Source organism: Sinocyclocheilus rhinocerous, unplaced genomic scaffold, assembly GCF_001515625.1.
Source record: "Sinocyclocheilus rhinocerous isolate Xijiao unplaced genomic scaffold, SAMN03320098_v1.1 scaffold63, whole genome shotgun sequence".
NCBI lineage: Eukaryota > Metazoa > Chordata > Actinopteri > Cypriniformes > Cyprinidae > Sinocyclocheilus > Sinocyclocheilus rhinocerous.
In genome coordinates, this window is record NW_015659563.1 from 1,473,059 (window position 1) to 1,492,668 (window position 19,610).

General features: G+C 35.5%; 2 protein-coding genes across 2 annotated transcripts in view; both read left to right on the forward strand.

Moving 5' to 3' along the window:
• Positions 1 to 12,037, forward strand: part of LOC107723953 (leucine-rich repeat serine/threonine-protein kinase 2-like) — a 60,681-nt gene extending 48,644 nt beyond the window's left edge. Inside the window, exons 37-51 of the mRNA XM_016532684.1 lie at positions 1,404 to 1,595; positions 1,705 to 1,851; positions 1,957 to 2,069; positions 2,196 to 2,386; positions 2,510 to 2,670; positions 2,753 to 2,923; positions 3,387 to 3,460; positions 5,059 to 5,271; positions 5,478 to 5,671; positions 5,762 to 5,834; positions 6,342 to 6,532; positions 8,522 to 8,674; positions 9,293 to 9,516; positions 10,849 to 10,926; positions 11,186 to 12,037. Coding sequence (XP_016388170.1) covers positions 1,404 to 1,595; positions 1,705 to 1,851; positions 1,957 to 2,069; positions 2,196 to 2,386; positions 2,510 to 2,670; positions 2,753 to 2,923; positions 3,387 to 3,460; positions 5,059 to 5,271; positions 5,478 to 5,671; positions 5,762 to 5,834; positions 6,342 to 6,532; positions 8,522 to 8,674; positions 9,293 to 9,516; positions 10,849 to 10,926; positions 11,186 to 11,313 — 2,303 coding nt within the window. The 3' untranslated portion in view covers positions 11,314 to 12,037. The remainder of the gene's footprint in view (positions 1 to 1,403; positions 1,596 to 1,704; positions 1,852 to 1,956; positions 2,070 to 2,195; positions 2,387 to 2,509; positions 2,671 to 2,752; positions 2,924 to 3,386; positions 3,461 to 5,058; positions 5,272 to 5,477; positions 5,672 to 5,761; positions 5,835 to 6,341; positions 6,533 to 8,521; positions 8,675 to 9,292; positions 9,517 to 10,848; positions 10,927 to 11,185) is intronic.
• Positions 12,038 to 13,689: 1,652 nt separating this feature from the next.
• LOC107723973 (ATP-dependent Clp protease ATP-binding subunit clpX-like, mitochondrial) overlaps positions 13,690 to 19,610 on the forward strand; it is a 19,251-nt gene continuing 13,330 nt past the window's right edge. The window contains exons 1-6 of the mRNA XM_016532708.1: positions 13,690 to 13,909; positions 14,147 to 14,215; positions 15,287 to 15,441; positions 15,528 to 15,648; positions 17,246 to 17,397; positions 17,563 to 17,722. Of these exons, the coding sequence (XP_016388194.1) occupies positions 14,161 to 14,215; positions 15,287 to 15,441; positions 15,528 to 15,648; positions 17,246 to 17,397; positions 17,563 to 17,722 (643 nt within the window). The 5' untranslated portion in view covers positions 13,690 to 13,909; positions 14,147 to 14,160. The remainder of the gene's footprint in view (positions 13,910 to 14,146; positions 14,216 to 15,286; positions 15,442 to 15,527; positions 15,649 to 17,245; positions 17,398 to 17,562; positions 17,723 to 19,610) is intronic.

Sequence of the window (19,610 nt, forward strand, 5' to 3'; positions counted from 1 at the left end):
TGTCTTTTGGAAGCTGCATTCAAAATCCACTTGGCTCAAAAATCTGAGGGGGCACGCCTCTGGTAATGATGATTGTGATTGTAATAGTGTTGATGTTGATAATGTGGTGTGATGATTATGATGATGACAGTGATGGTGATAGTGATGCATTTGATTCAGTCAGTTTAATGATGATTGTAATTGTGAATAGTGTTGGTGATGTTGATAATGTGGTGTGATGATTATGATGATGATAGTGATGGTGATAGTGATGCATTTGATTCAGTTATAGTAATGATGATTGTGACTGTGATTAGTGTTGGTGATATTGATAATGTGATGTGATGATTATCCTCTGGTAATGATGATTGTGATTGTAATAGTGTTGATGTTGATAATGTGATGTGATGATTATGATGATGACAGTGATGGTGATAGTGATGCATTTGATTCAGTTATAGTAATGATGATTGTAATTGTGAATAGTGTTGGTGATGTTGATAATGTGGTGTGATGATTATGATGATGATAGTGATGGTGATAGTGATGCATTTGATTCAGTTATAGTAATGATGATTGTGACTGTGATTAGTGTTGGTGATATTGATAATGTGATGTGATGATTATGATGATGATAGTGATGCATTTGATTCAGTGATAGTAATGATGATTGTGATGTGATGATTATGATGGTGATAGTGATGCATTTGATTCAGTGATAGTAATGATGATTGTGATAGTGTTGGTGATGTTGATAATGTGATGTGATGATTATGATAGTGATGGTGATAGTGATGCATTTGATTCAATGATAGTTATGATGATTGTGATAGTGTTGGTGATGTTGATATTGTGATGTGATGATTATGATGATGATAGTGATGGTGATAGTGATGCATTTGATTCAGTGATAGTAATGATGATTGTGGCGGTGATGATTGTGATAGTGTCAGTGATGATGATTAATGTGATGTGATGGTGGTAGTGATGACAATAGTGATTCATTTGATTCAGTGATATTAATGATGATTGTGGTGATGATGATTGTTGTGTTATGATAGTGATAGTGATGGTGGTTAGTGATGCATTTGATTCATTGATAGTAATGATGATTGTGGTTGTGGTGATTTTGATAGTGTTTGTGATGATGATGATGATGATGTTGTGATGTGATGGTGATAGTGATTCAGTGATAGTAATGATGATTGTGGTGGTGATGATTGTGATACATTTGAATTGATGATAGTAATGATGATTGTGGTGATGGACAGATGATTGTTATACTGGCAGTGTGATGTCCTGGTGGTGGTGATGTGATTGTGATGATAATGCTTTGTTGAAGATGATGTGGTGGTTATGATGTTCTTTTTGATGGCATTGTGTTGATGACATCGTGTTGATAACATTGCCTGTCCTGTGTGTAGGTTGTGTGTTGTTTGGGCAGGTGGTGGATCACATTGACTCTCTGCTGGAGGAATGGTTTCCAGGCCTCCTCGCCACTGATGTCCATGGCACCGGAGAGACACTGCTTAAGAAATGGGCTCTGTACAGCTTCAGTGATGGAAAAAACTGCCAAAAGATGCTGCTGGAAGAACTTCTCTCCAAAATCAATGCAGGTCTCTATCCATTCTGTTCACATTCAGAAATATAACTCCTTTCTTGATAACCTGGTGTATAAAAATGGTGCAAAACCTGTAGTGTACTGACTGGTTGCTTGTCTGTAAGATGGTTTGCTGGTGAACCCAGAGGACCCCAGCTGTACTCTGCCCATCTCTCAGATCTCTCCAGACCTGGTACTGTGTGACCAGCCATCCAGCATCATACTGGATCCAGAGCAACTGGAGATGGAGCTCTCGATGGAGTATATGTTGGGTTAGTACATTAATAAATTATTACATCTTATCTCACATATGTTACTGACAGTAAATGTCAACAAAGTAATGCAAGTATAAACTAACAGTATTTTTTTTACTGAAGGAGATGGAGGCTTTGGCTCCGTATATAAAGCTGTGTACAACAATGAGGAAGTTGCTGTTAAGATTTTCAATAAACATGCATCTACACTTTATGTTCATCGGCTGGTACGACAGGTGAGTTATGCAATAGAAAAAGAACCCCGGCAAGTCTTTCACTTGGTTAGGACATGAGCAAGTGGTGTCCAAGTACCAGCGTTAGTACATGATTGGTGTATTTGCCTTAAAATTCTTTGTCTCCAGGAACTGGCGGTTCTTGGCAGACTGTGTCACCCCAGTCTGGTGGGGCTTTTGGCTGCCGGTTGTAACCCACACATTCTTGTGATGGAACTCGCCCCATATGGCTCTCTGGACTCGCTTTTTGAGCGTGAAAATAGCAGTCTCAGCCGCAAACTACAGCACAGGATAGCACTGCATGTGGCGGATGGTCTCAGGTGTGTACGCTAGCTACACAATACACAAAAGCTTTAAAGAAATCACATTTAAATAAACATGCTGGGTTCAATACAGGTTTAAGCTTTAGGACAGCATCTACAACATGTTTTGTATTCAAGCAGATATTTGCACTCTTCTATGATTATCTACCGAGATCTGAAGCCGCACAACGTTCTGTTGTTTAACCTGAAGACGGATGCTGAGGTCATCGCTAAAATCACAGACTTTGGCATAGCGCAGTACTGCTGCAGTATGGGCGTCCGCAGCTCAGAAGGAACACCAGGTACCTCTAAGTTTCCCATAATCCTCTGTGAAACAGAGGATGTTTACTTAATATATTTTAATATTGTGTCTTCCACACACAGGTTTTAGAGCCCCGGAGGTCGCCCGAGGTAATGTCATCTATAACGTCCAGGCAGATGTATATTCGTTTGGTCTGCTGCTGTATGACCTTTTGACCTACGGCGAGCGGATATCTGATGGAATGAAGTTTCCCAGTGAGTTTGATGAGGTGGCTGTGCAGGGTAAACTACCAGGTAACATGCTTCTTTTGTTTATTTTGATGTTTATTAGTGCTGTCAAAATTAGCGCAATTAATGCAGGGGCGGAGCTAGGTTTGGCCACCTCACTCACTACTGCTGCTTCTGTCTCTTTTTTTTTTTCTTGACAAGAATTGCATTTATTTAGACACAGAACGTCTTTATGACCACATAAAACGGGAGAGATTAGTAGTAAATCTCCAGCACGTGCTTTCAGACGGAGCGGCATTTACTACACAGAGCCGTAGTTCACTGACAAGCTACGCAAAATCGCAGGCGATTCATTGCCGATTATGAACGCGATTTTGCGTAGCTTGTCAGTGAACTACGGCTCTGTGTAGTAAATGCCGCTCCATCTGAAAGCACATGCTGGAGATTTACTACTAATCACAGAAGCGGTTTTACTGACGAGATGCGCATGAAAATCGCATTCGATTTTTTGCACATCCCTACTTTTCAGTCACGCGTTCCAACTTCACCTCAGCACCAGGCGCGAGTCAAACGAGCGTGGAAAAGCAACTGCGCTCATACCGCGTGCTCGTTCTATTGCACGCACAAATGCGGCGGCACGCGCTGTAGCCTGTATCATTTCATATCAAAGCGCGAAAGAAACGACGAACATGCAGTGTTGTGGTTATGTCATCAGTTAAGTCATGAAGTTACCAAAAAAGCAATTAAAGCTGCCTTAAAACTGCGTGCATGTAAGTATTTGTTATATATGAGTTACATTTAAGGACATGTCTCTGAAATGCAGTGGTTTTCAAACTGTCCTGGAGCAGCAGCACTGTCTCCCTCATCTAACACACCCGATTCAACTCGTCAACTCATCAGTAGAGACTTTAAGAGCTGAGGTGGGTCAGAAAAGGTAAAGAGATGCATGTCAGATCTGCGTCATGTTCAGCAGCAGCAGCTCTTAAAGTAATAGCAGCCAAAAAAACTAATAACCAGCTGCTGTGATGTCTGTTTATCAAACAACAAAAGAAAAAAGAGGATTCATCTATATTTAATTTATAATTTAGTGTTTGATAACTTCAATTTCAATTTCTGTATATTTCCTACTTGCTGAAGGGCACATGTAGCTAAATATGATATTTATTATAATGGGTTTATGTGAAGATTGTTTAAAGTTCACATAAATTAGAAGTTATTTTAAGTAGTCTAATAAATGTTCAAATTGATAGCTCTCAATTATGCTGTAATGTTGAATGGCTATAGTCAATGGTTAAATATTAGGAAAAAAAACTATTTCATAGAGACATCAGTATTTGTATCAGGGATACTTGCCTTCAGTCATAAAAAAGATGCCATTATACAAATATTAAAAATATACTGTCTTTATGTTGTTTGTACATTAATTTGAAGATTGAATGTGAAATTATTGCAATGTAAAAGTATTTTTAAAAACTTTAATGTTAGGTGGGATTAATCGCAATTTCAGAAAGAAATGTGTGATTAATTAGTTTTTTTAAATTATTTTTTTATATCGATTGACAGCACTAATGTTTATACATACACTACTGTACCATTCAAAAGTTTGGGGTCTGTAAGATTTTTTTTTTTTTTCAAAGAAGTCTCTTATGTTCACCAAGGCTTTGTTTATTTAATCAAACATACTGTATATATAATTAGTAAAATTGGAAAAAAATATTTAAAAGAAACATTTTATATTTTAATATATTTAAAAAATATAATTTATTCCTGTGATGCAGTGCTGAATTTTCAGCATCATTACTCCAGTCTTCAGTGTCAGATGATCTTTCAGAAATCATTCTAATATACTGATTTGCTGCTTTAAGAAACATTTCTGATTATTATCACAGTTGAAAACCTTAATATTTTTTTGAGGAAGCAGGTGATACTTTTTTTCCAGGATTCTGATGAATAGAAAGTTCAAAAGGAAAGCATTTATTTGAAATATATATATTATTACTGTCACTTTTGGTATATATTGTTTAATATTATAGTATGTTATTATATTAATTACAAGTATCAATTTAATTCTGTCTGCTCAGGTTAGACTGATTACAACTGATTGTAACTGATTCTTATAAACTTATTACATCTTAGAAAGAATCACTTCTGAACTTCTGTGAAAACATTTGAGTAAATAAATATATCTGTGTATGTTCTAGGTGTTTGATCGTCTGAATTCTGTAGAGATGCTTTGTCTGATGCGAGAGCTGACATCGATGAGTTTGCCTGGCGAGTGTTTCACTGTCTCCGGTGCCAGCGGAGGTGCAGACGGAGGTAAAAATACCTGTGTGTGGATTGGAGGTGGCAGTTGCAGCCAGAAATTAGGCTGTGTGACATCACTGGATCTGGAGACAGGGGGAAGCTTGAGCCAGGTATGAATTTTACTGTATATACACTGTTTTCTTGTTAAATGCTATTTCATCTAAACAAATATGATTATATGATCCTCATTTCAATGTTCAGCATATAATAGTTTTCAGTTACATGCCAACCAGTTCACCCACAATCCTTGAAGAGTTAACTCGTTGACTGCTGTATATTTAACAGTCCAGTTAACAGTGTTTCCGCCCTCTTTTAGGAGATTGACAGCAGTCCAGTCCTCTGCATGGTGATCATCAGAGCTCCGGGGTCATGCAGTGACTGGTTAGTCGCTGGTACACAGTCAGGTTCACTCTTCATCATGGACACAATAAAAGCAGAGGTTCTGCACTGTCTGAAGAGTGTGAAGGACTCTGTGACATCACTCTACTTTCACACTGACCTTCACCACAGGTGATTACATCTAAATTTTTTGAATAAAAAGTGGAATGGCTTCTTGGATGATCTACGTTTAGATGAGAGAATGATGTTTCAATTTTTCAGATACTTAAAGAATTACCTTTTGGTCGGGACAGCAGATGGATCATTGGTCATTTATGAAGATTCAGCCTTGAAGGTATAGCTTTTTTAATCATTATTTATAATTTTAATAATTATTTCGATATGCACAGTATAATACTATTGAACTTTGAAATAGTCCAAGATTTACTGGAGAATCATCTGAGAATGCTTTTTTTAATTGACAATGAATTCTGAACTATAATTGTTTAGCACTATAATTGATTGCATACACTACCGTTCAAAAATTTGGGATCAGTAAGATTGTTTTGGAAAGAAATTAATATTTTTTATTTAAAAAGGATGCATTCAACTGATTGTAAGTGACAGTAAATTTATAAAGACTTCTGTTTCTATTTTATTTTTGCTATTTCAAATAAATGCTGTTCTTTTGAACATTATAATAATATAACCATTTTACTGTATTTTTGATCAAATAAATACAGCCTAGGTGATCATAAGAGACTTCGTTCAAATCTTACCCACCCCAAACTTTTTAACTGTAGTTCTAGCATGCTGCAAGCTATGTCAGACGCCTGACATATCTGATGTTTTATGACTGTAGGTGAAGAATGGTGGTCCAGTGAAAACGCTGCAGGTTGGTGCTGTGAACACTCCTCTGATGTGTCTCGGTCCGTCCAGTCACCCTCAGGAGTGCAGAGGACTGTGGGCGGCCTGTGGCAGCAGGGTGATCTCGCTCACAGTGGGATATGACATCAATAGAAGCATAGACACCAAACCCAAACAGCTGTTCCCGTGAGTAATGCTAACCCTGCTAAAGACAAGCATAACTACATCTGTCAGTGTAAAACAAATGACCATTAGGTTCAGGTATTCTTGTGGAAAACAGCTTAATTTTTAACTTACTTTTTCTGCTAAAGATAAATATACTCTATACAGGGTCATAAAATTAACAGGGGTCTTATCTTGACAAATTCAAGATCGGGGGCAAAAAATGCCCCTGCGCAATTAAATATACTGGGGGTGCCTCAGGGTTCTATGTTTGGCCCCATACTATCCTTAGTTATACAGTCTCAAAGGACATGGCTTTTCTTATCTGTGCAAAAATCAGCTCTACCTGTCCTTCAGACCTGAGCTTATATTGTGGATTCATCAGGATGACTCCACAAAATTAACACATATCTCTTCCTGCCTCTCAGCCTTGTTGCTTAGAATGCTTAACACAAATGTTAACACTATTAAACTTTCGAGATGTAAGTGAAATGTGAAAATGAATGGAAAGTGTTGAGTGCAGCATTACATTTAGATCTGCTCGCAATTTCTTTTTACATGTTCTTTGCGGCATTGAACATTATAACCAACATACATTTCTGTTGAACTTATGAATGCAATGGCCAAATAGTGGTGTTTAGATTAGTCACCAGTAATGAATAAATCCACTGAAAATGGAAAAGTTTTGTTCACTAACTTAAAAGGGTCATATGATGCGATTTCAATTTTTCCATTTTCGTTGAAGTGTTACAAGCTCTTGGTGCATAAAGAAGATCTGTAAAGTTGCAAAGACTAAACTCTTCTGAATTGTCTCATCATAAACCAAAAGTACAGATACAGCTTCATTGATTGTGTCTGTGTAGCCAAACTATGATGTGCTGTTTCCCCACACACAAAAACAATTTTGTATTTAATTAATCAACATTAATAATCATTAAAACAATATCAAGAGCAATAATCGACTTTTAATGATTTTTGTCATATTTTGATACATTATGCAAAAGTAATCTGTGTAAATAAACAAATGCCATGTCAGATTTTTTATTTTTTTTAATACAAATTTTATTGGTAACACTTTAGTACTCTGATTGAATAAAGTAATTGGTTACGTTTAATTATTTAACATAAAATACAGTACAGATACATTTAATAGAGTGAATATAAAAATTGCCCTTACAAAAATAAAAAGTTTCTGGAAATCAATTCAAATGTTGCCCCTTAATGCAAAAGGGAATATCTGACCCTGATGTATACCGTACACTACATTGCCAAAGGTATGTGGACACCAAAAATACCGGTCCAATATGTGCTCGTGATATCAATTTTGGCCATATCGTCCAGCCCTATGGACACATGTCACAACAGAAAAGCACCATTCACCATTCTTCTCAAAATGTTTGTCTAATGTGATTGCATGGTCATATGCTTGATTTTATGTACATACTAGTAATGTGTCTATCTGAAATAGCTATACTTGACAATTCGAAGTGGGTGTCTACATACTTGTGATCAATCATGTAGTGTACTTGGCACTAAAATAAGCATTCTAGCGTCAATTCTGAGAGGCAGGAAGAGATGCATGTTCATATTGTGGAGTCATCCAGCCTGATTAGCTCAGATATAAAGGACAGATAGAGCTGATTATCATCTGCACAGATTAGAAAAGCCATGTCCTTTATGATTGGGCCTAGTGAGATTGTATAAATTAAGAATAGTAAGGGGCCAAACACAGAACCCTGAGGCACCCCCAGTGGTTTGCTGATTGTAATTTGCCCATGAAGTAATACTCAGGAATGCGATGTTCAGTGATGTCCAGATCAGAGAGAGTAGACTGGAGATTCTGGTGATTCACCATGTCAAAGGCAGAAGACAAGATTAGTAAGATCAGGATGGATAATTCTGGATTTGCTTAAACGTCACATAAAAATGTGGTTTGCATGTCTGTTAAACAGCCTTTTACAAAGAATTTCTTGGTGATGTTCAGTTCTTAAGCATGTTTATTTGTTTTTTTAGGCAACATGGTCGAATCAGCAGTGATCCTTGTATATCACGGTTAGCGGTGGACAAACATGTGTATGTAAGCAAAAGGGGCGGCCACACTGTGGAGGTCTGGGATAAGAAGACTGAGAGGATGGTGAACCTCATTGACTGCGCACAGTTACTCAGGTGAAGTGGCACACATGAACAACTCACTCAAACACTTTTGACCCATTTACACCCGTTATTAACATCCATTTCTGATTGTCTGATCACAAGTTGTCAGCACTAAATACAAGTAGTGTCCAAAATGTTTTGTGGCAGGATCACTCACACTACATCTGAAGTCAGAAACACATGTGTAGTGTTAACACTAATCTGGTGTGTCCTGGAGATCAATCAAAGACCGCTGACTTGCCTGTCAATCAACCATTGTGCTAAAACAAAACTTTAAATGTTGTTGGTTCGGAAAATAACCATCCGATTATGTCGGATGTCCACCAGACTTCATGAAAGGTCTCGGATTTGCCTCATGTCAACATGCAGTGACACTGATCATGTGAAACACATCCGAAGTTTAGTTGTTATGGGAGTTTGACTGAAATGACAATGAACATTCTGTATGAAATGTCACATTTGTGGCAAGATTCAATTTTAATAATTTGGAAGCAGCAGTTCCTCAATTTTTTGTACTTTGTATGTTTTATGAAATCAGAGAATCTTCACATTTCAGACAATACTAAGTATCGGATGACCACATGTTGACCCTAACTTCCAAACCCGTTTCGATTTATGTGTCCACAACAGATTAAGTTCCACCAAAAAGCCCAAAGCCCAGAGTGAGGACCAGTCTAGACAAATGGTGCCATCTTTGGCAATTGTTAAAGCTCTGTTGGTCCAGCACAGTGGTACTCTGTGGATTGGGACCAAAGCAGGACACATCCTGTTGGTGGAAGTCTCCAGCTGTCAGTTACTTCAGACCATCAGCCCTCACTGCCACTCCTTACGCTGCATGGGTTCTGTGCTGTTAGGTACACTTCCTGCTTCCTGTCTCTCTTTAATCTAATTACACAAAAAATGTAATAGGATCTTACTTAGGATTAGTTGGTAAATAGTTTGGCATCTCTTGAAAAAAAAAAGACTATGTCATGACTATGACTATACACGTTCATGGCTATGTTTCTTAACACACTCGTCAAATGAAAAATGTTACTTTTTACCAGTACATTTTAAATAATTATGCTTTAATAATCCTCTGTTGTGCTTTGAAGAAGTACACTTATGTTGATGTGTTGACTAACATACTTAAGCACATGTAAAATACTTGATTATAATTTGAACGGCAGTGTGATATTCAATTTTACATTTAAAATATTTTAAATGTACTAAATTGTTTCGATAGAAATGACAATAACGTATGTTTAAGATGGCTATATTTAAAAAAAAAAAACAAGTCCTACTGTGGGTCAAAAAGCATTCTAAAGTTCAGCTAATTGCATTTATATGGAAGCCCGTTTCCGCCACTGAATAAAACATAAAAAAGGTAATTGCGACTTTTTATCTCACAATTCTTTTTTTTTTTCTCGAAATTCTGACTTTTTTCTCCGAATTGCGAGATATAAACTCGCAATTGCAAGTTATAAAGTCATAATTGTGAGACATAAATTCGCAATTCTGAGAAATAAAGTCAGAACTGCAAGATATAAACTCACAATTTTGACTTTTTCTCAGAATTACGAGTTTAAATCTTGAAATTGTGACTTTTTTCTCAGAATTACGAGTTTACATCTTGAAATTGTGACTTTTTTCTCAGAATTATGAGTTTAAATCTTGAAATTGTGACTTTTTTCTCAGAATTATGAGTTTAAATCTTGAAATTGTGACTTTTTTCTCAGAATTATGAGTTTAAATCTTGAAATTGTGACTTTTTTCTCAGAATTACGAGTTTAAATCTTGAAATTGTGACGTATTTTCTCAGAATTGCGAGTTTATATCAGAATTGTGAGATAAGAAGTCACAATAACCTTTTTTAATTTTTTTTATTCAGTGTCGGAAACGGGCTTCCATACATTTGATATAAATTTACACTATAATACATTTTCATTTAATTGCAATTAACATGCAATTAAGTGTCTGAAAACATTACATTCACATAATTATTCTTTTTAAGTATATTATTTTGTAAAAAGTATTTTTTTTATTTATTTTTTTATTTTTTTAAGTATGCTAAAGTGGACTTCTTTTTCACAAAGGATATATATAAAGTTTTGTGGATTTTGTTTGTATTACATCGAGTTACAATTGTTTTAACTCACTACATACAGAAATATTTATTGCTTATTTTTGTTTATATTCTTTTGCAGACACACTAAACCGAAAGAATGTTATTCTAGTATTGGGTAGACGGCAACGAATGCCACAAGACCAAATCAAAACGCAAGGTAAGAACATTATAGATACATATAGATTGAATTTCAGAAGTTATAACATCTTTTTTTTATTTTTTATTATTTCATTTTTATTATTCTAATTATTTTATGAATTAATTTAGTTAAATTATATATTTTTTTTTTCTGAAGTCCACTTGTAATTTTAGTATCAAATTGTGTGGTAAAGACACTCATTCTTTGCATGAATCTCAAAAGAACAAGGAACATTTGCTTCTGCATGATATGAGCCCTTCAAATGTGTTTGTGATAGTCCCAGCTGAGGATTCAGTTCTGACGGTGTGGAGCAGTTCACTGCCTCTGGAGGTCAGAGATCTGATCCGACACTGTGAGCTACGAGACAAGATCACCAGCAAAATGAGAGAAACACTCCACAACTGATCACCCTCTCTGTGTGCGCATCACTTCCTGTCATGTAACACATGTAGCATTACTGTGTTTATTGTGCAGATTTTGATTGAAACGACTGGATTTCGCCTGCGAAACTTTGCTGAGCAACAGTTAATGCGACCGAACCTTTACTGTTTTGAAAAGGGACCCATGTGAAAATGCAGTTAGTGTGAAAGGTTATTTTATATAGTCATGGGAAACATTTATTTTTGTTACATCTCATATGTAGCTGTGCATTGATATGTTTGGAGTATACAGAAACTGATATAAGGTAGACAACCAAAATTGCAAACACTTGAGTTAGCGTTATTATTTTACAGTATTTATTCATGATTTGAAGCCATAAGAACAGAGGAGAAAGCCATCATTTATCAAAAGTATCTCTAATACCTCTTATGCAAATGTATCATGTTTAGTTTTCACTAGAATATCATAGTTACTGCTGCTGTTAGCATCTGGAGCACAATAGACAAACTGTTAACGGTAACTAGCATAACTGTCATAAAAACAACTGAAGATTATGAAATCTTCTTGCACTTTTTGAAGGGAATCCCACGTTAATGCTAGTATTCAGACTGACTAATGCAAAGTCTATTTATTAAATCTCTGTGTTAATTGTTTGGAAATTGAATTGTACTATGAGTAATCCATTGCTAAATTCTGAGCAATAAGCTATTAAAGTTACACTACACACATTCTGACCTTTTATGAATTACAACCAAGTGATCTTTATTGACAATAAGACAGTGATTAAAGACTCTTTTTTTTTTAGTTTAGTTTTTTTAGTTTATCAAGTTTAATAACCTCATAAAATCAAGCACAACAAAATATAACTGGATTACAAGCCATAGATAAAGATAATATTTTTGTTACAAATATGACCTTTTACTGTTGTTTGTTTTGGGAACGCAATGATTATTGATGATTTATATTTGTTTGTTGCATGGCAAGCATGATTTTAATAAAATATGTTTTGTCATTTTGTATGATAACTTTATTTTTTCATCATTTATTTCCCATTATTGTAAGAAATATTTTCTGATTATTTTATATATATATATATATATATATATATATAAATTCAAATATAATTGATATTAAATACTGATATTGTTATTTCTATTAAATATTAATATAAATAATTAAAAAATATCACAGTAACAAATAATATTGGAAATCAAGAAATATATTGATTACATTAAAACCGCAGAACACGTGCGGCGGGAAACAGCTCCAGAAGAAGAGTCACGTGCTCAACCCCCGGTCTAAAGCTCTGAATAACAATTCTCCTTTTTTTAACTCCTCACAGTACTTGTTTCAATTGAATGCATTGGTCAGTATTGTTGTTTGCTGTAGGCGAGAATTATTGTTGACGTTAACGGTGCTCTCACGTTGCACTTGTTACTTTTCTCTGCGCTGATAGCAAAGAACCAATCACGATTGTTTGTAATTCGCGTCCCCTGAAGGAACCGCTAGAAAGGGATACAGCTGCGGCTACTGGGCATGCGCACATCAATATAGCGTCACAACTATAATTACTGTATTTGCATTATTGTAAGGGGTAGGTTTAGGGTTGGGGTAAGTGTAGACGTTAATAAAACACAATCTAATTGGTAGAAAAATTAATTTACTGTTAACTTCCGGCAGTAGCTGTATCCCTTCCTAGCCACAAACCACTTTGGGCTAATTCCAAACGGATGTGAGCATCCCTATGCCCTACTCCCTTCGAAGAGCAGAGCCCTTGAAGTGTGTTCTTTGAAGGGTGCAGGGTATTACTGTCTCGGGAATTACTGTAGCGTTTTGAACTCCCTTGGCCATTTAATTAGCCTATTCTATTTACGTTTGTATTAAAAAGCATCGCAAGATCTCCTAACCGAAGTTCACATGATCACAAACGGAAATCACTTCCGGGAAGTGACTGCATGCTCCCTTCGCTAACGGACTTCTGGAAGGGCCCTTCATGAAGGGATTCAGTTGTTCACTTTTAAGGTACCTACAAAAGGCGACCCCCTTCCCGAAGTGCCCTTCAAGGGCGCAAAATAGCCGTTTGTACGGTGGCCGAGAAGTGCAAAGCAAATCACAATTCTGAAAACAAAATAACAAATTACAAACGCAAATGCAAGTCTAAAAAACAAAATAACAATTCAGAAAGCACAACAACAATTCAGAAAACACAATGACACATTCGAAAACAAATGAACAAGTCAGAAAACACAATGACAAATCAGACAAACCGGAAGAGGTAGGTATAGTTTGAGACAGCGCCATTGGTTTGGGATTCGCCCTTTATGTCTGACAGGAAACAGCCAATAAAGTTTGCCGCTCGACGGCCCCGCCCCTTCGGTGTCACGTGACACAAACAGAGCTCTATCTGGCCATGTACGTCACGCTGACTCACTTCATGACAGCAGAGGTTATATCACATCACACTGATCAACACTAAACTTCATCTAACATCATTTCTGAGAGCAGCAGACACTGACACCGGCATGAAACCGCTTCAAGCTTTCATTCCGCTCAGACCCCGCTGTTAGATCCGCTTACTGGAAGACAAAACTGCTTCAGAGGAAACTCGGACTCAGTTCCAGTAAGTTAAACATGTCTGCCATCATTGACAGTAGCGCATGTGTAGCTGCACTCTTACTGCATTTCATAACGCTAATACATGTATTCTTGCTTTTTATTTTCAGTTTAGATAATATATGACAGTTACTAATTATATCTGACAGCACTTTCCAACTTTATTTATTTTTAGTGGCAGTATGTATGTAGTAACATACTGTACGTGTGTATGTAATATGTATTTTATTATTTTTTCCATCAGATTTGGTTTTAAATATGTCCTGTTCATGCAGACCTGCAGTGAGGGTGATTGTAAAGTCAGTGCATAAAGGTGAGCGAACTATCAACACTCAGTTAAAAAGCTGAATAACTGTTACAGTAACGTTACATTCGACTTTGGTTCCTATCAGCAGCCCAGATAACAGTTTTTGCTTCTCAGAAGGTTCTGGTCTTGTTGTTCCCAAAACCTACTTGTTTAAGGCCAGTTTTTGTCTTAAAAATCCTTAGTGCAATGGTTTGGGGACGTTACTTCATGGTACTTAAAATTTCCCAAGAATGTTATTATTTGTTTTCCAAAAAAGAATCAAATACTAACTCAACTGTTCAGTTCCCGGATGTTAAATATCACGGCATGCTCGAGAGTCGCAACATTCCTACAATGGCCACAGAGCTGCCAACACAACATAAACTATCAGACAGTGTTTATTATTATAATGCACTTTCATAAATTCATTGAGCCCAATGTTTATAGATCACAGTATTAGTGGTGTTTATTAATAAGGTCTCATTTTTATTGATTTAGTTTTTATGTGTTTTCGCGACTGTTATGGTTTTATGATCAGGACAGTGTATAGTAATGGCTTCTGATGGTGTTGTAATTATCATATTCACATGCCATGCTGTGTAAAACAATAGTAAAAGAAGTGCACTTAAACATGCTATTAAAAGAGTGCTTATTACAGAAATAATATATACAGTGGGTACGGAAAGTATTCAGACCCCCTTAAATTTTTCACTCTTTGTTATATTGCAGCCATTTGCTAAAATCATTTGCGTACTTCACCCAAAAATGACAATTAGCTGAAAATGTACTCACTCTCAGGCCATCCGAGATTAGGATGAGTTTGTTTCTTCATCAGATTTGGAGAAATGTAGCATTGCATCAGTGTCTCAGCAACGGATGCATTGCAGTGAATGGGTGCCGTCAGAATGAGAGTCCAAACGGCTGATAAAAACATCACAGTCCATCAATTAATGTCTTGTTAAGCGAAAAGCTGCATGTTTGTAAGAAACAAATCCATCATTGAGACGTTTTTAACTCTAAACCTCGCTTCCGGCCGAAATGTGAGTCCATCAAATGTAATTCAGCTGGTTTACTAGTTTTGGTATTATATTCTGGCAGGTTTTTCCCGTTCACGTGTTCAGCTCTTCAGCCACACTAGAGCAGCGTGTGATGAAGTTCATCGACCTCCGTTTGTGCGCGTGAGATCGTTTTCACAGACAGCTGTGTGTTTCTCCTCTAAAGACAGCACACCCAGAGACGGCGATGGCGGAAAGGTGCATTTCAGTCTTTTTGTTGCATTTACATGAATGCTTGTTTAATGTGTAAGATATTGATCGTTGTTGACGGTGCTGTTTTGCAGAAGGGTGCGGGTGAGGCGAGTGGAAAGCGGGCGTCAGGCGCTGGAGGTTCAGGGAAAGGTGGCAGTCAACTGAGATGTCCGAAATGTGGAGATCCTTGTACACACGTGGAGACTTTAGTGTGTAAGTATCTCTCTTTCCATTGACCAGTATTTAATGTTCATTATCTTAGGTTTTAATAATAACTAGAGGAATCAAGAACATTCACGGAATTTACAGAATTGTCAATGGTGCCATTAAAAAAAAAGGAAAAAGGTTTTAAAAGAAAGGAAAAATCCAATTTAAAGCACATTTGCCAAATTCTTAAAAGAAAAGAATATATATATATATATATATATATATTTATATGTTTTGTTTGTTTTCTTGTTGGTTTTATATGGTTTTGAAAAATGTTTATGCTATTTTTAATAGATTTTCTTTGCTATTTTTTTATATTTTTAAAGTTAAAAAAAAGTGTATACATTACTTTTTTTTCAATATTTTTTTTCAAGGAAAATTTTATTTATTTAGTTATTTATTCTTTCCTTTTTTTTTTTTTTTTTTTAAAAATTTCATGATTTTGTTGATCATGACTTTGATTTGGCATACTTTTTTTTTTTTGTCAGATGTTAATAAACGGTGAAGAAGTTTTGTTAAAATGTGTTATTTTAAATCTTTTTTTGTCTAAAAAATAATTACAAAAGATTAGATACTATTTATTTTTTCCCCCTTCATTATGATTTCAGAACAATTATATCATCCTGATACTTTTAACGTTTTTTCCAGAAAAATACAAAATATTAAAAATATATAAATCATCTTTAACCCTTGTGCGTCAATTAAAAAAAGTTACACATAGGTCCATAGTGGTCAAAAATGTCCATGTCAAAAAACTGTCATAAAAATGTGAAGCTTGGGAGCACAGAGTTAAGTTTGGTCTCATTTTAAAGAAGACCCATGGCAGATTATTGTTGAAGTAAAAAAAGTTTAAAAAGTGAAACCAAAAAAAAAGTTCTAGATGTTTATTGAAAAATCACTTACTCTGCCTTTAAAGGAAATGGAAGTGAAATAGTAAAGTTCCAATAAAAATACACACCTGTGCCAAAATTTATGCAGTTGGCAATAACACAGGCAAAATGATCAAAAAAACTAAACTGAAAAGGACAAAAATGTCCAAAAGGTCGCACAAAGGTTAATTCAGAAATTAGCTGTATTCAAGTCATTAAAAATGCAATTCATAAATAAAATGTAACTTTTAATAAATAATAGGTAGGAGAAAGAATAAATGTCACATCATTGACCTGGGCATTTTGTTACATTTTTTGTACAATATTGTGTTTTGTGTCAAAACGTGATGCCCAAAGTAAGATCTGGATCCTGAAGCAAAACTAATGTCAAGTCACCTTTATTCATATAGCGCTTTATATAATACTGATTGTGTCAAAGCAGCTTTACAGAGTCAAACAGGAAAATAGTTTGTCAATAACGCAAGAAGACATTAACAGAATCAATTTTCAGCTAAAGTCAGTTCATTGATGATTCAGTGATGTTATCATCCAGTTCAGCTCTCGTCCAGTAGAGTCTGTGCGATCAGTCAAGCGTAATGGAGAATCAGTATGATATATGATCTATATCAACTGCTCAAACTATGTCATAAAGAAATGTTCGCTTTCCAAGATTTACAAATGCTAATAACTTTATTTCATTGCCTGAACAACTGTCTTGTATTTGCTCCACACAGCCTCCACACGGTTTGTGAAATGTGAAAAGTGCCATCATTTCTTCGTGGTTCTGTCTGAGACGGACTCTAAGAAGGGTTTGAATAAGGAAGCGGAGAGCTCGGAGCATGTTAAATATGCATTAGCTCAGAAATCCCCTCCAGCTCCTAAAAAGGTAAGATTCCATCACACCATCCAGATGTTATTACGTTAACTTCAGTTCATCTTTGTGTAATTAGATCAAGTAAACTACTCGAAGCTAACCCTGTGACGTCCGTTCTTAGAAATGCAGTAAACATCTGCTCACTGTTGTGGGCTTCTGTTGTCTCCACCTCTTTAGATTTATGCCTACCTCGACAAATACGTTGTTGGCCAGTCATACGCCAAGAAAGTGTTGGCAGTTGCCGTCTATAATCATTACAAACGGATCTACAACAACCTTCCGGCAGCAGGCCAACAGCAAGCAGAAACCGAGAAACAGAGTCCCCTCTCTCCCAGAGGTTTGTAATGTATCATAATCTGACATTTGTGACCCTGGACCACAAAACCAGTCATAACGGTCAATTTTGTAAAATTGAGATTTATACATCATCTGAAAGCTGAATAAATAAGGTTTCCATTGATGTGTGGTTTGTTAGTATAGGACAATATTTGGTTGAGATACAACTATTTGAAAATCTGGAATCTGAGGGTGCAAATAAATCTAAATATTGAGAAAATCACCTTTAAAGTTGTTCAAATTAAGTTCTTAGCAATGCATATCACTAATCAAAAATTAAATTAAGTTTTGATATATTTACGGTTGGAAATTTACAAAATATCTTCATGGAACATGATCTTCACTTAATATCCTAATGATTTTTGACATAAAAGAAACAAATATACCCCAGCGACTTAAGACTGCTTTTGTGCTCCAGGCTCACATTTATTAATAAAATAATGACCTAAATGCTGTTTACAGCTGTAAAAAATGTTGTTCATTGCCTTTGGTAGCTAATGTTAACAAACCTTACTGTAAAATGTTATCACTAATTTTAGTCTTTCAACAGGATTCAGTATATCTCAACAGTTATATGCTCTGAAAAGGCCTAAAATTATGTATGTATGAAAAAATATACTAATAATCAAGCTGTACAGGTCTTGTTAAAATGTTTTCCACCTTGTTATTTGGTGAATGAGCACAAGAATATGTCAAATGTAATCATTTTCATTTAAATGCACCAATATAATGATACAGGATAATGAATTCACCTTGTTGCTTGATTTTGGATCGCCAACAAAAATCATAATAAATATAATCACGCTGATTTTTCAGATGATGTAAGCTTAAGCAACATAGGCAATATTGCAAGGATTTTAACTAGTGATCGACCGATATTGATTTTTTATAACCGATACCGATACCAATTATTTGCATGTTTATGTGCCCGATAACCGATATGCAGAACTGATATTTATTTACTGTTATAAAGTAAATAAATGACTGAGTGAAGTAAGAACATACTTCACTTTGGTTTTTCCTCTTTTCAGTCATCTTTTTTTTTTTTTTAAGTGTTGAAAATTAGCAGTCTTTCATGTTAAATTTAATCTTTATATTACAACAATAAAAAACATTTTATTTAAAGCATCAGCTTTAAATAAAGCAACACTAATATTAACAATAAGCAAAATAAATGTAGAATGTCTAATGTTTTCAAATGGAGAAAATAAATAAAGGACAGGAGTCATATCAACTTCATTTTAAACTACAGTTTTAGTAGGTTTATAAGATGTTTAATAGGCTAAAGAGTGAAGAATAATTCACTGGATAATGTTAATTCACTGAATAATATTCTCTGGAATATTGGAATATAACAAACAAAACATCGTATTTTATTGCATTTCTCAACTGGAATGTTATATCAGAATTATTAATAATGTTTTTGTCCTTCTAGATTATGAAATGCCTGCTGACAGCGCAGTTTATCTATGCATTTACACAGAGCTATACTCAAACTGCGATCGCTCGCGGAGATAATAAATAATAAATTTCCATAGAGTTGTATTTATTTAGATGTTTATTAGCGAAATAATGGTTATATAGTAAATGTTAATATGATTTAGGGGTGTTTTAAACAAGTGAATCTTGTTAAAAGTTACATGCGGTGGCCGTGCTGGAGCATTTCCTGAGCATCAACCTGGTGAGTGAACAGCAATATGAAACGAGACTTCACGAGACTCATGATGAGCATAGATAACAGAGAGAGAATTCAATTCAGCGCTTTTATTTCCAACATGCGCTCATTCATGGCTGTATTATTTAACTCATGCAAAGTTACGTCTTTATTGGGAGAGGACTTGACGGATTATCTTAGCCTACGTGACTCCGACTTCATGAGACGATGAGCA